The 20,740-nt window shown below is 50.6% G+C and overlaps 2 protein-coding genes across 6 annotated transcripts in view; both read right to left on the bottom strand.

Annotated features, from left to right (window-relative positions):
* Nucleotides 1-20,740, bottom strand: part of PPCDC (phosphopantothenoylcysteine decarboxylase) — a 357,482-nt gene that overhangs the window by 172,329 nt on the left and 164,413 nt on the right. The window lies entirely within an intron of this gene.
* On the bottom strand, nucleotides 513-9,114 carry MPI (mannose phosphate isomerase). 5 transcript variants are annotated; one of them, XR_012091549.1, is made up of 8 exons: nucleotides 9,027-9,114; nucleotides 8,462-8,589; nucleotides 7,520-7,720; nucleotides 6,331-6,472; nucleotides 5,811-5,993; nucleotides 2,701-2,874; nucleotides 1,495-1,794; nucleotides 513-1,202 (listed from the first exon to the last, which is right to left on the bottom strand). XR_012091549.1 is itself a non-coding variant. In XM_008015855.3 (8 exons), the coding sequence occupies exons 1-8, from the start codon at nucleotides 9,040-9,042 to the stop codon at nucleotides 984-986; spliced, it is 1,272 nt and encodes a 423-aa protein (XP_008014046.1). In that variant the 5' UTR covers nucleotides 9,043-9,113; the 3' UTR covers nucleotides 513-983. The 5 variants fall into 5 exon arrangements, 4 of the variants coding, with proteins under 4 accessions (XP_008014046.1, XP_008014048.1, XP_008014047.1 ...); XM_008015855.3 differs by having other exon boundaries at nucleotides 1,495-1,703; nucleotides 9,027-9,113; XM_008015857.3 differs by having other exon boundaries at nucleotides 1,495-1,703; nucleotides 8,462-8,678; nucleotides 9,027-9,055.

Here is a 20,740-nt window from a genome sequence, read left to right as displayed (position 1 = left end):
TTCTCCTCACCGTGAAAATTGTCTAATTCGGTTCCTGAGTCCCTGTAATCTGCAACAGTTGAGTATGTTCTAGAGAAGTGGTTGACGATCAATAGTTTCAGCTTTGCAGTCCGTATAGTCCAGCGCAACTCTTCAACTTTGCCACTGTAGCTTGAAAGCAGCCAGACCGCATGGAAATGAACAGGTATGGCCAGAACTGGCCTAACTGCCTGGTTTGCTGACCCCTTCTCTAGGGCCAATTGAAAAACAGAAGCAAAGAGTCTTGCACTGGTGACTGGTGTATCCTTTGAGCCACCTCTCTGTAGGGCTGCTTGCAAGCTGTGCCTCTGAGGCCAAAGCTGGCTTCCTCTCCCACTCCTTCCCATACCAGCGTTCTGGAGTGTGGCCTGCCCACCCCCAGGAAGCTGTATGAAGTAGGAATAAAGCAAAAACTGGGGCATCATGCAGGGAGGGCTCTTTTGGCCCACTTTAGAACAGGTACCCCAAAGGCTGAGTGCTCATTACTCCACAGCCTCGACACAAGTGACCTTTAATTGCTTTGACAGAATAAAAGGGTGTAAACAGTGTTAGTCCACAGGCCTACCCTTTCCCTTTCCTCCTCTGCAGCTGAGGAAATGGGCAGTCCCAGCACTAGAACCCTGTTCTTAGAAATTACCTGGCTGGGTCATATATTTTACCAGCTAGCCTAAAGCCATAGGCTGGAACAGAGTTGGCAAGAGCCTGGCTCAGGTGTACTGAGGAGTAGAGAGGGAAGACAAGGGGAGTATCAGACCCCTTACACAGACCTTTCATCCCCAAAGAAGATGGTTCTACCTGGGTGTGTTCAGGAGTCACTATCTTCACGCTCCCTCCTCCACCCCAGCTCTTCTAGGATATACCTAAGGAGTCCAGAGCAAGGAAGGGGGCTTGAGCTGGGCCTCAGGAGGCAAGGCTGGCTGGAATTTAGGGTGGCTGGCAGAGGAGAGCTAGGGAGGCTGCAGCCTCTACAGCAGACAGCAGGCACGGAATATCAGCAGGTCCTTCGGCTCAGTAAGCTTCAGTGAGACACTCTCATTGGCCCCAATGAAGAGCACGCCACCACGCTGCAGAGGGATTGGTGTCTGGGTTGTGGGTGTGCTGGCTATCACTGTCCCCTGTACCACCAGGAGGATGCTGGCAGAGTCCAGTGCCAAGACCTTGTATTCAGTGACAGAGCCAGGGACCTGGGCAGGAAGAAACGATAAGGCAATGCAGCTCAGACTCTGCTCTCATCAGCTCATGGGCCCAGGACAGTCCCCAAGGCACAAAGGAGAGCTCTGCCACCTTCTCCCACAACCCAGGCTCAGTCAGCATAGAGGCCTGGTCCCTGGTATAGGGAGGAATGGGCAGGCCCTGGGGCCACCCTCCACCAAGTGGGCTTGACAGGAAACCCAGCCCCAGGTGTCCTCTACATCGTGACCCTTGCCAGAGATTTTCATGGCACACAAAGGACACCCATCATGGCCCCTCACTCACCTCCATCTTCATAATGGCGAAGTCTGGTACAGGGGGGTCATAGATTGAGAGGTAGGGGTCTTCCTGACTCCGTGTTGGGAGAAAGAGCCTGTCCTTGCTGGAGCTAGGGGTATAGCTGAGCATTTCACACAGGGTTGGCACATCAATGAACTTGGGTGTCAGGCCAGCACGAACTGTGTTGTCTGAACACGCCATGCACTCCACGCAGTCTGGAGAGACAGTCGTCATGTGCTAAGCTGATGAAGTATGCCTGGGCTCTCCAGCTGTGGGCCTCCTAATCTGAGCTCCATGAATCCCGTGCTAAGTTAGGCAAAAATTTCCATGAATTGGCCGGGCGCGGTGGCTCACGCCTGTAATCCCAGCACTTTGGGAGGCCGAGGCGGGCGGATCACGAGGTCAGGAGATCGAGACCATCCTGGCTAACACGGTGAAACCCCGTCTCTACTAAAAATGCAAAAAAAATTAGCCGGGCGAGGTGGCGGGCGCCTGTAGTCCCGGCTACCCGGGAGGCTGAGGCAGGAGAATGGCGTGAACCCGGGAGGCGGAGCTTGCAGTGAGCCGAGATCGCGCCACTGCACTCCAGCCTGGGCGACTGAGCCAGACTCCGTCTCAAAAAAAAAAAAAAAAAAATTTCCATGAATTGTATTCTCTGGGAGAATGGGGCTGAGATATCAAATACCAAAAACAGGTGACAGGTCACCCGTTACTGTCAGAGGGGAGCCATGTTAACCCCTGGGGGTTGGGAAGCCCCAACTCTGTAGTCTCCCACTTCTACGACAGAATCCTGTGCATGAGGCATGTGTGGATAAGCAGCCAACGGTCAAAAGGTGGCATCCTTCTGTGGCAACATGCATATTTTAATGTAAAAATCCCTGGGTAGATAGGACAGACATACAAAGGCTGTGACATAGAACAACAGCTTTGATCCAGTATAGTCTATGTTCAAATCATGGTTCCCACACTGACTGGCAGGGCTTAAAATCAGTAGCATGGCATCATAGGGTTGGTGGCAGGATTCAAGGCGTGTTCAATGCTAAATGCATTCAACATCCCTACCAGCTGTTGCTTGCTGAGCCCAGGAACCCTCAGAGGTCAGAGCTGCAAGGTCCTTAGGGGTCTCCTTGACCACCCTTCTCCTTGTGTCCAGACAGGGAAACAGGGCCCAGCAGGGATGGCAGTGGGGCTCACTGCTGAAATGTGGCTCACCTCCTTTCAGGTAGGCATGGGGCACATTGGCCTCCAGAAACATGGCCTCCCCAGGCTTCAGGTTAAGCAGGTTCAGGAAGTAGATGGCAAAGCAGCCGATATCACCTGGGTATTGCTGGTGCAGCTGCAGCAAAAGCTCCCCAAAGATGTCTTCCATGTTGTTTCCAGCAGCCACTGAGGGTCACAGAGCACCCCAAGGTCACTTAGGGGGATACTCAGTGCTGTTCATAGCCCCACATTGGCCAGGGAGTCCTAGGAAAAGGTCCCTGCCACAGGAATCCAGAAGCCAAAGTGGCCCTGTCCTGGCCACGCCTCCAGCCCTTTGGGCGTCCAGCCTTGCTTGATACTCCAGTCCATACAAATACCATCTTTCATCATATCTTGACTGTTCACATGCCTAGGACTATACTAGCCACTAAAAGGGCTAGAGTATGGTCCTTTCAGGATGGGATTTCTCAGCCTTGGTGCTACTGACATTTGGGATAGGTAATTCTTTATTGTGGGGGCTGTCCTGTGTACTGATGGATGTTTAGCAGCTTCCCTGGCCTCCACTCACAGGATGCCACTAGCAACCCCATCTGGGTTTTGACGATCAAAAATGCCTCCAGATGACAGCCAAATGTCCCCTGGTTGAGAACCACTGCTCTCGGAGCTCAAAATCTAGGGAGATAACTCAAAAGTTTCATGAAGGGTAAACAACATGCCTGAACTTTCCTTTTTTTTTTGAGACAGGGTCTCGCTGTCACCCAGGCTGGAGTGCAGTGGCACGATCATAGCTCACTGCAGCCTCAACTGTCCAGGCTCAAGCAATCTTCCTACCTCAGCCTCCTGAGTAGTGAGAACCACAGGTGCATGCCACCATGCCCAGCTAATTTTTTTTTAATTTGCAGAGACAGGGTGTCGCTATGTTGCCCAGGCTGGTCTCGAACTCCTGGGTTCAAATGATCCTCCCACTTAGGCCTCCCAAAGTGCTGGGATTACAGGTGTGAGCCACCACACCCAGCGACTTTCTGGTTTTTAACACTGAAAGTTCTATGTCTTGGACGGGCGCAGTGGCTCATGCCTGTAATCCCAGCACTTTGGGAGGTCGAGGCGGGCGGATCACAAGGTCAGGAGTTTGAAACCAGTCTGACCAACATGGTGAAACCCTATCTCTACTAAAAATACAAAAAAAAAAAAAAAAAAAAAAAAGCCGGGCGTGGTGGCACGTGCCTATAATCTCAACTACTCGGGAGGCTGAGGCAGCAGAGTCTCTTAAACCCAGGAGACGGAAGTTGCAGTGAGCCAAGATTGTGCCACTGCACTCCAGCCTGGCCAACAGAGCAAGACTCCATCTCAAAAAAAGAAAGTTCTGTGTCTCAGAGAATCTCTCTCAGTCCACTACTCCAGATAGCATAAGGCAGAATGTGCCGAGGGCCAAGATGTGTCCTGGAGACGACGGGAAAATGAGCTCAGCCTGGGTAGACTGGCAAGGTTGGACTTCTTTAATTTTCAATTTTTTTTCTTTTTTTTGAGACGGAGTCTTGCTCTGTCTCCCAGGCTGGAGTGCAGTGGTGCGATCTAGACTCACTGCAACCTCCATCTCCTGGGTTCAAGTGATTCTCATGCCTCAGCCTCCTGAGTAGCTGGGATTACAGGCACACACCACCATGCCCAGCATTTTTTTTTTTTTTTTTTTTGGAGACAGAGCCTTGCTCTATTGTCCCGGCTGAAGTGCAGTGGCACGATCTAGGCTTGCTGCAACCTCTGCCTTGCCCAGCTAATTTTTGTATCTTCAGTAGAGATGGGGTTTCACCATGTTGGCCAGGGTGGTCTCGACCTCCTGACCTCAAGTGATACGCCCACCTCAACCTCCCAAAGTGTTGGGATTACAGGCATCAGCCACCACGCCCAGCCAAGCTTCTTTAAAGTGAGGCAAAGGGCCCAGCATAGTGGCTCACGCCTGTAATCCTAGCTGTCTCTACTAAAATATACAAACTTAGCCAGACGTGGTGGCACACACATGCAATCCGAGCTACTCAGGAGGCTGAGGCAGGAGAATTGGTTGAACCCGGGAGGCGGAGGCTGCATTGAGCCAAGATCGCGTCACTGCACTCCAGCCTGGGGCAACAGAGACCTCAAAACACACACACACACACACACACAGACACACACATACTCTGAACAAAATATGCTTGGGTAAAATAAATAGTCCCCTAAGGCTCAAAGGTAACAGGGGAAACCTGTAGAGGTAAAATAAAGAGAGAGCTCTGAGCCAACTAGAGATGGGGCTGTGGCACCAGGCACGGTGGCTCACGCCTGTAATCCCAGCACTGTGGGAGGCCGAGGTGGGTGGATCATGAGGTCAGGAGTTTGAGCCCAGCCTAGCCAAGATGGTGAAACCCTGTCTCTACTAAAAATACAAAAATTAGCCGGGTGTAGTGGCGGACGCCTGTAATCCCAGCTACTCAGGAGGCTGAGTCAGGGAACTGCTTGAACCTGGGAGGTGGAGGTTGCAGTGAGCCGAGATCGCACCACTGCACTCCAGCCTTGGTGTGGGCTGTGGCTGCCAGGCTAAGAATCTTGAGAACTTATTGCCTGCACCACATAAGCTCATTGCTGCGAGTCTGTTATGTTTTGTGTTTCTTACTGCTTGTGTTGACTCCCCACCTTTGGGGTGACACGACCACACCTGTCGGGCACACAGCAGGTAAAGAAAAGATCAAATGATCGAGTGCTGGAGGCATCAGGCCTTTCCAGGAGACGGAGGATGCTCTTGTCCCCTTCCTGCCTCTTTAGCCCCAAGATACAAGTCCATCCATAGAGGGCAGCTGCAGGGCTGGGGAAAATCTCAGAATGCCTAGGTGGAAGGCATCCTAAGAGTCTTGTATGCCAGTCTGCCTCCAACCATCTGGAGAAGATGACCAGTTGGGAAGCAGCACTCAACTAAGAAGGGCCCTGCTCCACAAAGACTAGGAAAGCAATGCTAAGTTGCCAACAGGTCATCTAAGTTGGGCCCCTTTTAGTGTTCCACTTGGGCAAGGGGGTTGAGAACTGTCCCTAGAGTCTGGTGTCTGCCGGGGAGCCCAGGCCAGAGCATTGCACCCAACCAGGAATATAACCATGCCCACCTTGCTGGGAGATCCGCTTCACCAACAGGTTGAGCTGTTCCGCCACCACCTTCTTCTCACTCTTCATCAGGTGGGAGAAACAGCTCTGCAGAGCAGAGGCCACAGCCTGGGAGTCATGGCTCATGGTCTGTTTCAGGTGTGTTGCTGCCTCATCTCCAATCAGGAACTGAAACTCAGGCACCTCTACAGGAAGGCCAGGCCCAGGGCCCATATCAGGAATGGTAAGATGGAACCCACACAAGTGGGGAGTTGGAGGATGCCTTCCCATCCCAGCCCTAACCAAAGAGCCAGCAATGCTAAGTAAACTTTGCAGTAGAAACCAATCACTCACCACCAGCCCTTGGCAACCACACCTGAGCCTGGTCTCACTGGCATGGGCCACTGGCTCCAAAAACTGCTTCATGAGGCCCTTCAGTGCCTGTGACATGTGACCCCTGTTCTCAGCCACTGTTCCTATCATCTTGCTTTCCCAGATATCCGTGGCCCAATATGCATGCCTTCAGCATTCTGCCCAACTTACTCTTCAGAAAGGTTACAATCTCCTCAACTGGCCGGAAGCCACACAAGCCCTGGAAGGGGGTGAGGGCAATGGCCATCTCTGGCTTGTGGTTGGCATCGGGGTAGTGCTGTGGAGCCTGGAGGTGCAGCTTCTCTGCCAGCTCCTGTGGGGTGGCCAGGGGAAGAGGAGGATGGTGAGGGTACAGCCATTACCTAGCAGGAACACCAGTGCCACCTAGCCCCTGCTGTCCACCCTCCCCAGTCGCAGGATGGCAGTGGCTACCTACCTCTGGCAAGGAGCCCAGTCAAAGCATGATGCAGAAACTTGGGGTTCAGCCAACCCAGGGCAGGGAAATGGGGCAGATCCAAGGAAAAGCTGGGGCAGACTTTAAGAGGCTTGGTCTGTAAATCAGGAAACCCAAACACCAGCCCAAGCTCTGACACTAACAAGCTGTGTGGCTTTGGGTAAATCCCTCCCTTCTCTGGGTCTTACTTGGTGTATCCAGAAATAAGGAGTTTTGGCTGGGCACAGTGGCTCACACCTGTAATCCCAGCACTTTGGGAGGCTGAGGTGGGTAGATTACAAGGGCACGAGTTCAAGACCAGCCTGGCCAACATGGTGAAACCCCATCTCTACTAAAAATACAAAAATTAGCCAGGTGTGGTGGCACGTGCCTGTAGTCTCAGCTATTTGGGAGGCTGAGGGAGGAGAATTGCTTGAACCGGAAGGAGGAGGTTGCAGTGAGCTGAGATCAGCCTGGGCGATAGAGCAAGATTCCATCTCAGAAAAAAAAAGAAGGAAGGAGTTTTGATCCACAATTGCTTAGAATGGGACTCAGGCTTGTGTAGGAAGACTCCAAGGGGGTGGAGCTGAGGGTACCTGCCCTGCGCTACCCTACAAGTTGAACTCTTCCTGAAAGCAGGTTAGTAAATGGCAGATATGAATAGATCTGGGTTGGGTGAGGGAAGACCAGGAACAAGCCCCTTGGAATGAGCTTAGAGAAACTCCCCTGGCACAGGCCGGTCAGCTGTTTGCTTAGACTTAGTTGCTGCATGTGGCTTTGCAGAGCTAAATTGGGAGTTGTCAGCCTGGATTTGGCCTTGGGCAGGAGCCTGGCATGGGTGAGGTAAAAGTGGCAGTAAAAGTAATGGGAGGGCATTAGCATAAGCCCTTCTGTACCCTGACCTCTGCACCACACTCTGTCCTTTACCTTGTTAGGGTGTGCCTGGATGGACAGGGGTGTTTCAACTGAGAGCACTTTGAAGAGGAAGGGCAGATTGCCATTAAAGGTGTCCTTGACCTTTGAGCCCAAGCTGTCCTGGTTCTCAGCAATCCACTGGCCTAGGGTCTTCTGTGAGATGCGGTTGTCAAAGATCTTGGCATCCCCTCGGGGGTGAGTCCCCATCCACAACTGGAAAGACAGGAAACTTGGGAGGGGAAGGGGGAGAAACCTGGCACCCTGAGTTGGCCTGTCCCAATCCGTTATGCTATGCTCCCCAGAGGGCAACTGAGTCCTGGGAAAGGCCTCTCAGGTCTGGATACAAATGTTCGTGCCATCATGGACATACAGGGAGGCAGCAGACCCAGGCCCTTGTCCAGACTCTGCCTCTAGCCATCTGTGGAGCCTCGGACTAGTTATTTCCCTTCTTTAGATGTAGCTTCTTTGTCCAAAGAGGAGAATGACACCTGTACTGTCAAGGTAGCAGAAAAACTATAACTCTTAAATGATTCTTTTAGGGTTAACATACATCTTCCAGTTTCAGAAGCAGAGGCAAAAGCCTTCCTATGCTTTGGCTTTTTCTTCATTAAATAGGAAGGAGAAGTATTTTAGGTTAATAAAAATGCAAAAAAAAAAAAAATAGTCAAAGTAAAAAAACTGAATTGTCAAAGAGGGCTGAATTAAAATTCACTAAGTGCTAAGAGTGGTTGGGGGAAGGAGAGTGCTGGAAATCCCAGCCTGTTATGACAAAACCTCTCATTTTTGGTAACACTCTTCTTTTTGGTAACACTATCTAGTCCATTAGCCTGAAGAGCGAAGTGGGCCTCCTCCCTCCTAGCTGCCTCACCCTTCCCAGCTGATTCTTATGACTTGCCTCAGGCCCTTTCTCCTGACCCGCGGGTAAAGTAGGCTGAAATACAGCCCGGGACTCACCTCTGCATAGGGCTTGTCCTCTGCGATCTGGGCCTGTGGGTCACTGCTGGCCAACAGCCGCGCCACTTCGCTGTTGGAACCCATCTTCCCCCAGGCATACTGCTGCACCGCACAGGAAAGTGGGAATACTAGGGGCACAGACAGGGTCAGCTGCCACTCCACTCCTCAGGCCTCACCCTAGTGTCCCGGGAAACCAGGCAAGAGCTGGGGGTGCTCACTGGCGACAGAGTAAATAAGGGGTTTGTAGGCTGTTGGATGAGACCCCCCCTCAGCTACAGGCCTCGATGTTCCCAACTGTCAGATGGGCAGCAGTAAGGACCCTGTGCTAATCTGAGGCGGGGTGGCGGGGAGGGAGCAGGAAGTACCTATCCCACGGCACGACGTCTAGAAGGGCCCCCTCCCCTCGAAGGTCAGTCCCCATCGCAGGTGGCCCCACCTTTACCCAGCACCCACCCATCTTTCCGCGGAGCGCCAGGAGCGGACTCAACCTGGCCGATCATGCCAGGAGTCGTCCCCAGGACGCGCGCCACCAACACACTCGCCAACACCCCGGCCAACAGCTCACCTCGCGGAGCCGCCATGCTCGCCCCCTGCACCGGGATTAAGCACGTATGTCCTTCCCGGCAGCACCCGCGGCCCTCTGCGCCCAGAGCTTCACGGGAAATGTAGTTCCCTGAGCGTTCCGCCAGGCCCCGGGGCACCAGTGCCCAGAGGCTTACGGTCGCGATCTTCGGTCTTAGTATTCATTCATTCTTTCCATCGCCGGCCCCAGATGTACTGAAAGCCTACTAAGTACCACGGACTGTTCTAAGGGCTGGAGGATACATCAGAGAGCAAGACAGTCTTCCCTCTGCCTTTGTAGAGCGCTTACATTCTGGTGAAGGCAAGACAGACAAATAATCATGTAGTATGTTGAAAAGTCAAGGCCACAAAAAGTAAGGGGGCAGGTGGGAGTGGGAGGCAGTTTGCAGAATTTAAAAGGCTGTCTGGGCAAGCCTCATGGAGGAGGTGAGGTTGGAACCCAGACTTGGCGATGAGGAAGGCAGGAGTGTTCTTCGGGGACGAAACAGCCACAGCGAAAGCCAGGGCAAGGTGGGAATGTGGGACTGTGCCGGGCGTGTTAGGGAGGGAACAGCAAGAAGGCCACTGTGGCTGGAGCAGAGTGAGTAAGTCAGGGGCAGTGAGGAGGTCAGAGAAGAGAGGCGAGGGGGCAGAGCTTTGCAGGCTATTGCTATTGTGAGGACTTTGGGTTTTACTCCGAGTCTCTTAGCAATTAGAGATTTGAGCAAAGAATTGCTGTGATGTGAGTAGGGACATACTAGTGATGATGATAGTAAATGTCACATGCAAGGACCTTCACTTCTCTGAGCTTTATAGAATGGGGTGAATCATGCCAGCCTGACACCCTTGTTGAACGGTCAGATGGGATGATGTGGGACACCTACGAGGCAGTCAGCACTCTGTGCTCCTCTGATCCTTCCTGTCCCAGGTGCTGTAGAAAGTCAGAACCCCAACTCCTACTCCAGGCTGAGCTGCTTACAAGTTGCACACAGAGAAGTCAGGGGAGTTAGCAAGAGCTGTGCTTGGGGAAGGATGGCCTTGGGTCTTGACTCTGCAGTAATCTTGCTATATCCTGTGGTGAAAGGCTTTGACATCCAGACCTCCTCAGTCAACAGCCTCCTAGGAGGAGGGCAGTCAGTGGCTCAGGCCTTTAATCCTAGCACTTTAGCAAGCCGAGGCAGAAGGATTGCTTGAGGCCAGGAGCACAGCAGTCAAAGCTCCGGGGAACCCAGAATGAGGAGTTATAGTCCTGACTCTACCCTCATCACCCTTGCAATACCCTGATTCCCACAGCCTCTACCACATGTGCCCAGGGGAAAGAGGGGTTGCTGTTTTCCCTGTAATCCTCTGCCCAGGTGTGGGTATCTATCTCACCTCCCCTGGGGTCCTCTGGCTCAGATAATTTAGCCTGCATTTCAAAGGAAGCTTTACCATGCACTAAGGAATAATAAAATGGATAATACAAGACTCATGAAACAATGTACTCAATACCTCCTGCTTTGAAATACCACTCCTTCCCCGCATCTCCACTCCCCCAGTGATATGATTTGGCTCTGTGTCCCCACCCAAATCTCATCTTGAATTGTAATCCCTACATGTTGAGGGAGGGACCTGGTGGGAGGTGACTGGATCAGGGGGTTAGTTTCCCCCATGCTGTTCTCATGATAGTGAGTGAGTTCTCTGGAGAGCTGATGGTGTTAAAATGTGGCACTTTCTCGCTGTCACTCTCTCCTGCTGCCATCTAAGACATGCCTTGCTTCCCCTTTGCCTTCTGTCATGATTATAAGCTCTTGAGGCCTCCCCAGCCATGTAGAACTGTGAGTCAATTCAACCTTTCCTTTTTTTTTTTTCTTTTTGAGAAGGAGTCTTGCTCCATTGTCCAGGCTAGAGTGCAGGGGCGTGATCTCAGCTCACTGCAACCTCCATTTCCCAGGTTCAAATGATTCTCCTGCCTCAGCCTCCTAAGTAGCTGAGTGCACACACCATGCCCGGCTAATTTTTGTATTTTTAGTAGAGGTGAGGTTTCACCATTTTTCCCAGGCTGGTCTCAAACTCCTGACCTCAGGTGATCCACCTTGGCCTCCCAAAGTGCTGGGATTACAGGCATGAGCCACCACGTCAGGCCAAACCTCCTTTTTTTTTTTTTTTTTTTTTTTTGAGATGGAGTCTCACTCTTACCCAGACTAGAGTGCATTGGCACGATCTTGGCTCACTGCAACCTCCACCTCCCAGGTTCAAGTGATTCTCCTGTCTCAGCCTCCCAAATAGCTGGGACTACAGGCGCGTGCCACCACGCCTGGCTAATTTTTGTATTTTTAGTAGAGACGGGATTTCACCACGTTGGCCAGGCTGGTCTCAAACTCCTGACCTCTGGTGATCCACCCACCTCAGCCTCCAAAAGTGCTGGGATTACAGGCGTGAGCCACCGTGTCTGGCCCAAACCTCCTTTCTTTATTAATTACCCAGTCTCAGGTGGTATCTTTTTAGCAGTATGAAAACAAACGAATACACCAAGCAATGGGAACCTTCTCAGATAAGAATGAGGGATTAATGAGGCCCAAGGACTTCTTGGAGCACTCCCCACTACCACTACCACAGAAAACATAGTCAGGGTTACTTGCTCATAGTATCCCTGCAAAGTGAAGGAAGAACTTAGATTGTTGGGAGATACAGACCTTCCCCCAACCCCATGCCACCCTCCTCCAATACAGAAAAACTTATCTGTAAGGGAAACTAGGGTGTTTGGAGAACCTAGAACCTTCTACTTCTTCCCTCTTGCTGGTCTATCTTGAGAAAAGCGATTTTATCTGAGGAATGTGCATCCTTTTATACAATCAGGCCCTGAGAGACATTGATATGGAGGACAGACCCTTCTTAGGTGCCTGTCTGGCCCGCAAGTATGGAGATAAAGGAAAACTTTTGAGTCCCTTCAAGGGAGATTCGGGAACCTAGCTAGCCCTGCACCCAGCAATTAGGGAAGTAAATGAATAACCCACTAAGGAAGAAGGTAATAATAACTTAAACAGCCATCCAAGTAAGCCAGAGTCACAAGATGTTTAGTTCCCTATAAAAACTGAAGACAGGGGCCGGGCACAGTGGCTCACTCCTGTAATCCCAGCACTTTGGGAGGCCGAGGCAGGTGGATCACGAGGTCAGGAGATCGAGACCATCCTGGCTAACACAGTGAAACCCCGTCTCTACTAAAAATACAAAAAATTAGGCCGGGCGCGGTGGCTCAAGCCTGTAATCCCAGCACTTTGGGAGGCCGAGACGGGCGGATCATGAGGTCAGGAGATCGAGACCATCCTGGCTAACACGGTGAAACCCCGTCTCTACTAAACATACAAAAAACTAGCCGGGCGAAGTGGCGGGTGCCTGTAGTCCCAGCTACTCGGGAGGCTGAGGCAGGAGAATGGCGTGAACCCGAGAGGAGGAGCTTGCAGTGAGCTGAGATCCGGCCACTGCACTCCAACCTGGGTGACACAGCAAGACTCCGTCTCAAAAAAAAAAAAAAATACAAAAAATTAGCCGGGCGTGGTGGCGGGCACCTGTAGTCCCAGCTACTTGGGAGGCTGAGGCAGGACAATGGCGTGAACCCGGGAGGCGGAGCTTGCAGTGAGTGGAGATTGTGCCACTGTACTCCAGCCTGGGTGACAGAGTGAGATTCTGTCTCAACAACAACAAAAAAGCTACAGATAGGGTGCACTGGCTCAGGCCTGTAATCCTAGAACTTTAGGAGGCAGAGGCAGAAGGACTGCTTGAGGCCAGGAGTTCAAGACCAAACTGGCCAACATAGCAAGATCCTATTACTATTAAAAAAAAAAACTGGGCCGGGCGCGGTGGCTCAAGCCTGTAATCCCAGCACTTTGGGAGGCCGAGATGGGCGGATCACGAGGTCAGGAGATCGAGACCATCCCAGCTAACACGGTGAAACCCCATCTCTACTAAAAAATACAACAAAACTAGCCGGGCAAGGTGGCGGGTGCCTGTAGTCCCAGCTACGTGGGAGGCTGAGGCAGGAGAATGGCGTAAACCCGGGAGGCAGAGCTTGCAGTGAGTGGAGATTGTGCCACTGCACTCCACCCTGGGCGACAGAGCAAGACTCCATCTCAAAAAAAAAAAAAAAAAAAACTGAAGATAATATCTTGGCCAGGTGCAGTGGCTCACACCTGTAATTCCAGCACTTTGGGAAGCCAAAGCAGGAGGATAACTTGTGTCTAGGAATTCGAGACCGGCCTGGGCAACATAGCAAGACCCTGTCTCTAAACATACTTTAAAAATTAGCTGAGTGTGGTAGCACATGCCGGTAGTCCCAGCTACTCTGGAGGCTGAGGTGGGAGGATTGCTTGAGCCTGGAAAGTCGAGCCTGCAGTGAACTGTGATTGTACCACTGCACTCCAGCCTGGGCGACAGAGTGAGACTCCATCTCTAAAAACAAATAACACCTTGACATGTCTTCTGGTTTTGTTTTTTTTTTTTCAGAGATGGGTTCTCTCTGTGTCATCCAGGCTTACTGCAGCCTCGAACTCCTGGGCTCAAGCTATCCTTTCATCTCAACCTCCTGAGTAGCTAGGACTATAAGCACATGCCACCACACCTGGCTAATTTTAAAATTTTTTGTAAAGACAGGGGTGTTGCTATGTTGCCTAGGCTGGTCTTGAACTCCTGGCTCACTCCTGTAGTGAGTGACAGCTCAAGCTGTTCTCCTGCCTCAGTCTCCCAAAGTGCTGGGATTCCAGACTCCTACCAGATGGAAAATGCCCACTGCTGTCACATTGACCTCAGATAAGGGGGAACTGAAGACTGACCTCTGACCACCATCCTTTGTTCCAAATTATCCCTGAGGGGTGTGGAGAGAGTCATACTCATGGGCCAAACCTTAGCATTCCTTTCTGCTGACCCCAAGTTTTTAGACAAAGCCTTGCTTACTTAGCCAATTACAAATCAAACAATCTCTGAATCCACGTGAGCCCCCGCTTCAAGATATCCCACCTTTTTGGGGCAAACCAATGTGTAACCTCTATGTATTGATTTATAATTTTGCTTTCTTGAAATGTGCCCCTGCTTTTAAAAACCCTTGCTTGTAAGCCATTGTGGAGCTCAGGTCTCAAGCATTAGCTGCCTGGTTCTCCTTACTTTGGCACCTGCAATAAATTATCTCACTTTCTCTTGCTGGAAGTCCCGGTGTCACTGTTTGGCATTTTTGTTTTGTTTTGTTTTTTCTTTGAGACAGAGTCTTGCTCTGTTGCCCAGACTGGAGTGCAGTGGCACAATGACAGCTCACTGCAGCCTCTACTTCCAAGACTCAAGCGATCCTCCCACCTCAGCCTCTCGATTAGCTGGGATTATAGGCACATGCCACCACGCCCTGCTAATTTTTTTATTTTTTATTTTAAGAGATTGGGTCTGACTATGTGGCCAGGCTGGTCTCGAACTCCTGGCCTCAAGTGATCCTCCTACCTCAGCCACCCAAGGTGCTGGGAGTATAGGCATGAGCCACTGTGCCTGGCCAGTGTTTGGCTTTTTCTGTACACTAGGAAAGCAGACCCGAGGTCAATTCGGTAACAACATTAAAATGAGACAGCAACCACATTCTACTCCCTTCCTTTTGAGCTATTTATTTATCTCTTGAAACTGCTTGCTATGCCACAACTAGGTATAAATTAACCTAATAATGCCACAATGGACACTGTAACCCATACCCTACAGCTTAACAATGTATCGCCAATCACTATTCAGTGCTATTTCAGTAAACCAATGAGAATTCCTGACAAAAGACTGTATCAGCCGGGCGCGGTGGCTCACGCCTGTAATCCCAGCACTTTGGGAGGCCGAGACGGGCATCCTGGCTAACACGGTGAAACCCCGTCTCTACTAAAAATACAAAAAACTAGCCGGGCGAGGTGGCGGCGCCTGTAGTCCCAGCTACTCGGGAGGCTGAGGCAGGAGAATGGCGTGAACCCGGGAGGCGGAGCTTGCAGTGAGCTGAGATCGGGCCACTGCACTCCAGCCTGGGCGACAGAGCGAGACTCCGTCTCAAAAAAAAAAAAAAAAAAAAAAAAAAAAAAGACTGTATCAGCCCACTCCTTGTCCCTGCCTTTTACCTTTAAAAACATACTTGTGGCTGGGCACGGTGGCTCCTGCCTGTAATCTCAGCACTTTGGGAGGCCAAGGCAGGAGGATAACCAGGTCAGGAGTGCAAGACTAGCCTGGCCAACATGGTGAAACCCTGTCTCTACTAAAAATACAAAAAAAAATTAGCTGGGCATGGTGGTGCATGCCTGTAGTCCCAGCTACTCAGGAAGCTGAGGCAGGAGAATCGCTTGAACCTGGGAGGTGGAGGTTTCAGTGAGCTGAAATTGCACCACTGCACCCTAGCCTGGGTGACAGAGCAAGACTCTATCTCGAAAAAAACAAACAAAATAAAAAACTTGTAACAAAGGCCTAACAGAGCTCATATCCGAGGTTACTTGGGTCTGAGTCTGAGTCTTGTGGACAGTTGTCTCACTGTGAATCAAGCAACTTTAATTTTGTGACTCAGCCTCTTTCTTTTAGGTTAGCAATCTCTAGTAGAACTGATCACACTCTATTATCTAGTGACAATACGCTTTCTTCACTCTCTTCCCTTCTAGACCATATGTCTAAATCAGTTTCACATTTCTGCCAGAGCCCAGCTTAGGGTTCAAGCTATGATAGCAGCATTTTTTTTTTTTTGAGACAGTCTCCCAGACTGGAGTGCAGTGGCAAGGTCACAGCTCACTGTAACCTCCACTCCTGAGCTCAAGTGATCTTCCCACCTTAGCCTCCTGAGTAGCTGGCACTACAGGCACACACCACCACGCTTGGCTAATTTTTGTATTTTTTATAGAGGCGGGATTTTGCCACATAGCCCAGCTGGTCTTGAATTCCTGAGCCCAAGGAGTCCACTGGCCTCAGCCTCCCAAAGTGCTGGGATTACAGGTGTAAACCACCACACCTGGCTGCAGCTAACTTTTATTGTTAGATAGTGGCAGGAGGCAGGCAAATCCTAGGCAGACAGGGACAGATCCCCAGTGAAAACCAACCTTCAAACCAGAGACAGTTTAAAGCCTGAAAGCCAAGCTACAAGTCCTGGGTAAATCCATGGACTGGATTGAGAACCTCTCCTCCTGTTTGGTGCATTTTCCTCTGATTGATCCCCACCCCTCACCTATTTTACATATACCTACCCTTCCCTAATTGGTTTCTTACACTGTCGTGCCTACCTTTGAGTGATGACTTTGTTTTAGCCTGTTTTGCATACTCACAAACCCAATCAGCATGTACTCCCCCATTCTGAGCCCATAAAAGCCCCAGACCCAGCCACATTGAGTGAGAGACTATCCAACTTCAGGTGGGGGAACGCCTCGCATCCTCCTCTCCACTGAGATCTGTTTTGTCACTCAGTAAAGCTCTTTGTCCCCCTCATCATTCAATTGTCAATGTAACCTCATTCTTTGTGGACGTAGGACAAGAACTTGGGACTACCAAACGTGGGTAAAAAGAGGCTATAACACTGGTCCTCTGCCTTACACTGGCTGAGGTCAGGTGCCTTATGTGATGGGAAGCAGTAGCAGGGCCAAGCCAGTACTGGAGCCATAGGCTGGAGTGGGGCAACAGGACTGACAGAGCTGTTAACACACCCGCTGCTGTCCATTAGGCTGCAAACAGTGGGACCAAAAGAAGTATTAGCATGCTGTAATACCTACTCTGGGGCTCTGGGGTCACAGGCATCCCTGTTCATACACCACCACTTTCCCCTCAGTGCAACACACTTGGTCCAGCCGCAAGCCCTGCATGGAACCCACTCCTGTGTCTGCGCTTGGTGTGGTGGCCAGACCCCACACTTGCTCACACCTCCTCCCTCCAGGGGCTGAATGCAGGGATCTGCATTGGAGTGGAAGCCAGGCGTGGCTCAGGCGTGACCTGAGCAGATGGGGCATCTCCTGCAGCAAGCGTGGGCCTGAGCAAGGCCCAGGCAAGGGTGTCGCCAGCTGGAGCTGAGGCTGACAAAATTCCTGCCTCAGTTATACACTGGGTAAGGCCAGAGTTCAGTCCTCAGTTCTCCCTTATCTGGGGTCTATGTGACTGCAGTGGGTGTTTTCCATCTGCTAGGGGTCTGGGTTTCTGGAATACAACTCAAGGGCATGTGTCAGCCAGGTGCAGTAGCTCACGCCTGTAATCTCAGCACTTTGGGAGGCTGAGGTGGGCAGATCACTAGAGCTCAGGAGCTCAAGACCAGCCTGGGCTACATGGCAAAACCCCATCTCTACAAAAAAATACAACAATTAACTGGACATGGTGGCACATGCCTGTAGTCCTAGCTACTCAGGAAGCTGAGGTGGGAGTTTAGCCTAAGCCCAGGAAGGTTGAGACTGCAGTGAGCCATGTCCCTGCCACTGCACTCCAGCCTGGATGACAAAGCAGACCCTGTCTCAAACAACAACAACAATAACAAAAAAAAAAACAAAAAACAAGAAACCAAGGCTGGGTGCGGTGGCTCATGCCAGTAATCCCTGTAATCCCAGCACTTTGGGAGGCCGAGGCTGACAGACCACTTGAGGTTAGGAGTTTGAGACCAGTCTGGCCAACATGGTGAAACCCCATCTCTATGAAAATATAAAAAAAAAATAGCTGGGCATGGTGGTATGTGCCTGCAATTCCAGCTACTCGGGTGGTTGAGGCAGGAGAATCACTTGAACCCAGGAGGCAGAGGCTGCAGTGAGCTGAGATCATGCCATCACACTCCAGCCTGGGCGACAGAATGAGACTCTGTCTCAAAAAAAAAAAAAAAAAAAAAGCTTCGAGATAGCTGAACACATGGTCCCTGGAGGTCACTGGAGGGTAGTCCTCCAGACAGGGCATGGAAACACAACACCCCTTCCCACGGGCCTTGCTCCATGCATCTCTTCCATCTGGCTGTTTATCTGTATCATTTGCAATGTCTTTTGTTGACCTAACGAGAAAAGAAACTTAGACAAATTTAATACAAGTAGTGTTTATTTGGGCTAAATTTGAGACCTGTGGTCAGGAGCATGGATTCAAGTTGCCCTTAATATATGCTCCAATTAGCAACAGTTACTAATGGTTTTTTGTTTGTTTGTTTTTTCTGTTTCTCTCTTTTTTTTTTTTTTTTTTTGAGACAGAGTCTCACTTTGTTGCCCAGGCTGGAGTGCAGTGACACGATCACGGCTCATTGCAAGCTCCACCTCCTGGGTTCACACCATTCTCCTGCCTCAGCCTCCCAAGTAGCTGGAACTACAGGCGCCCGCCACCGTGTCCGGCTAATCTTTATATTTTTAGTAGAGACAGGGTTTCACCGTGGTCTCGATCTCCTGACCTTGTGATCTGCCCGCCTTGGCCTCCCAAAGTGCTGGGATTACAGGTGTGAGCCACCACACCCAGCCTATTTTTTTTTTTTTTCTTGAGACAGAGTCTTACTGTGTTGCTCAGGCTGGAGTGCAGTGGCGCCATCTCGGCTCACTGCAACCTCCGCCTTCCAGGTTCAAGTGATCCCCCTGCCTCAGCCCCACTAGTAGTTGGGATTACAGGTATATGCCATCATGCCCAGCTAATTTTTGTATTTTTAGTAGAGATGGGGTTTTGCCTTGTTGGCAAGGCTGATCTCGAACTCCTGAACTCAGGTGATCTACCCGCCTCAGCCTCCCAAAGTGCAGGGATTACAGGCGTGAGCCACTGTGCCCAGCCACTAATGGGTTTTTAAAGGAAAAGAAGAGGCAGTTCCTATGTTGTTTACCGATAATTTGCATTAGGCCGGGCATGGTGGCTCACGCTTGTAATCCCAGCACTTTGGTAGGCCAAGGTGAGTGGATCACCTGAGGTAAGGAGTTTGAGACCAGCCTGGCCAACATGGTAAAACCCTGTCTCTACTAAAAATACAAAAATTAGCCAGGCATGGTGGCATGTGCCTGTAATCCAGCTACTTGGGAGGCTGAGGCAGGTGAATTGCTTGAACCCAGGAAGTGGAGGTTGCAGTGAGCCAAGATTGCACCATTGCACTCCAGCCTGGGTGACAGAATGAGACTCTGTCTCAAAAAAAAAAAAAAAGAAAAAGAAAATTGCTTTAAAATGACATAAGCTATTGATTGGCTGTACATTGTTCGCTGTGTCACAAATTTCAGAAACTTGAAGACAATGGTACAAAAATGCCTTCAACAATGGCCCCAGGCATGTGTCCAGCACCTGACTGAAGTCCCACACTCATCTCTCTCTGGGCCTGATAAATTTTGCATACTTCACATAGCTTACAGTGCTCTGAGGTATTTTTCTTTTTTCACTTTAATAATAAACAGTTAAATGTTAGTTTCTCTGAGTTCTCTGAGCTCAGATAAATTAATTAATAAATTAGTCAAACTTATGGGGGTAGCCATAGGAATCCTGATTTATAACCAGTTGGTCAGAAGTGACAGGTCACAACCTGGGGCTTGGAACTGGCATCTGAAGTAGTGTGGCAGCCTTGTGGGACCTTGTGAGATCTTGAAGCTGTTCTCACGGGGTTAACAAGAATTCTGGACATAAAAAACAAATATATTTAAAATTAAGCATTAATCAGGCTGGGCCAGGTGCGGTGGCTCACGCCTGTAATCCCAGCACTTTGGGAGGCCAAGAGATTGAGACCATCCTGGCTAATGTGGTGAAACCCTGTCTCTACTAAAAATATAAAAATTAGCTGAGCATGGTGTTGCATGCCTGTAGTCCCAGCTACTTGGGAGGCTGAGGTAGCAGAATCACTTGAACCTGGGAGGCAGAGGTTGCAGTGAGCTGAGTTCGCACCACTGCACTCCAGCCTGGCGACAGAGTGAGACTCAGTCTCTAAATAAATAAATAAATAAATAAATAAAGTAAAATAAAATTAAGCATTACTCAGGCTACACTTAGGGCCACTTCCTTGTAACCAAAAGTCACTGCAGCCCTAGATACTGACCGTCTGCATTCACACTGTTCCTATAAATAGGATGTCTGACATTAGAATCATAAAGCTTTTGTTTAAGAATTGTTTAAGATGGGCCGGGCGCGGTGGCTCACGCCTGTAATCCCAGCACTTTGGGAGGTCGAGGAGGGCGGATCACGAGGTCAGGAGATGGAGACCAACCTGGCTAACACGGTGAAACCCCGTCTCTACTAAAAATACAAAAACAGTAGCGGGGCATGGTGGCAGGCGCCTGTAGTCCCAGCTACTTGGGAGGCTGAGGCAGGACAATGGCGCGAACCCGGGATGCGGAGCTTGCAGTGAGCCGAGGTAGCGCCGCTGCACTCCAGCCTGGGCGTCTCAAAAAAAAAAAAAAAAAAAAAAAATTGCTTAAGATGTTTTTCAGATCCTTAATTCCGGGGGAACAAGTGATGCCAAACAGTTTAAAGACTCCTGACCAGGTTCAGTGGCTCACGCACTTTGGGAGGCTGAGGAAGGAGGAACGCTTGAGCCCAGGAGCTTGAGACCAGCCTGGGCAACATGGCGGAACCCCATCTCTGCAAAAATTAGCCATGCATGGTGGGCGTTCTCTTATGGTCCCAGCTACTCAAGAGGCTGAGGTGGGAGGATCGCTTGAGCTTGGGAGGTTGAAGCTGCAGATTGCAGCCTAGGCCAGAGAGCAAGAAAGACCCTGTCTCAAACAAACAAACAAAAAACCCAAGCCGGGCGCAGTGGCTCACACCTGTAATCCCAGCACTTTGGGAGGCTGA

The sequence above is a fragment of the Chlorocebus sabaeus genome, chromosome 26, assembly GCF_047675955.1.
Source record: "Chlorocebus sabaeus isolate Y175 chromosome 26, mChlSab1.0.hap1, whole genome shotgun sequence".
Lineage (NCBI taxonomy): Eukaryota > Metazoa > Chordata > Mammalia > Primates > Cercopithecidae > Chlorocebus > Chlorocebus sabaeus.
Note: the sequence above shows the minus strand (reverse complement) of the source record. Positions and strands in the feature narration are given on the sequence as shown.

Excerpts from the sequence above, each read along its gene's own strand:
- MPI (XM_008015855.3), bottom strand. Across the intron at positions 6,473-7,519 it reads TCCAGGCACACCCTAACAAG|GAGCTGGCAGAGAAGCTGCA; the intron begins GTAAAGGACAGA and ends GCCACCCCACAG. Across the intron at positions 5,994-6,330 it reads GATTGTAACCTTTCTGAAGA|AGGTGCCTGAGTTTCAGTTC; the intron begins GTAAGTTGGGCA and ends GCCTTCCTGTAG.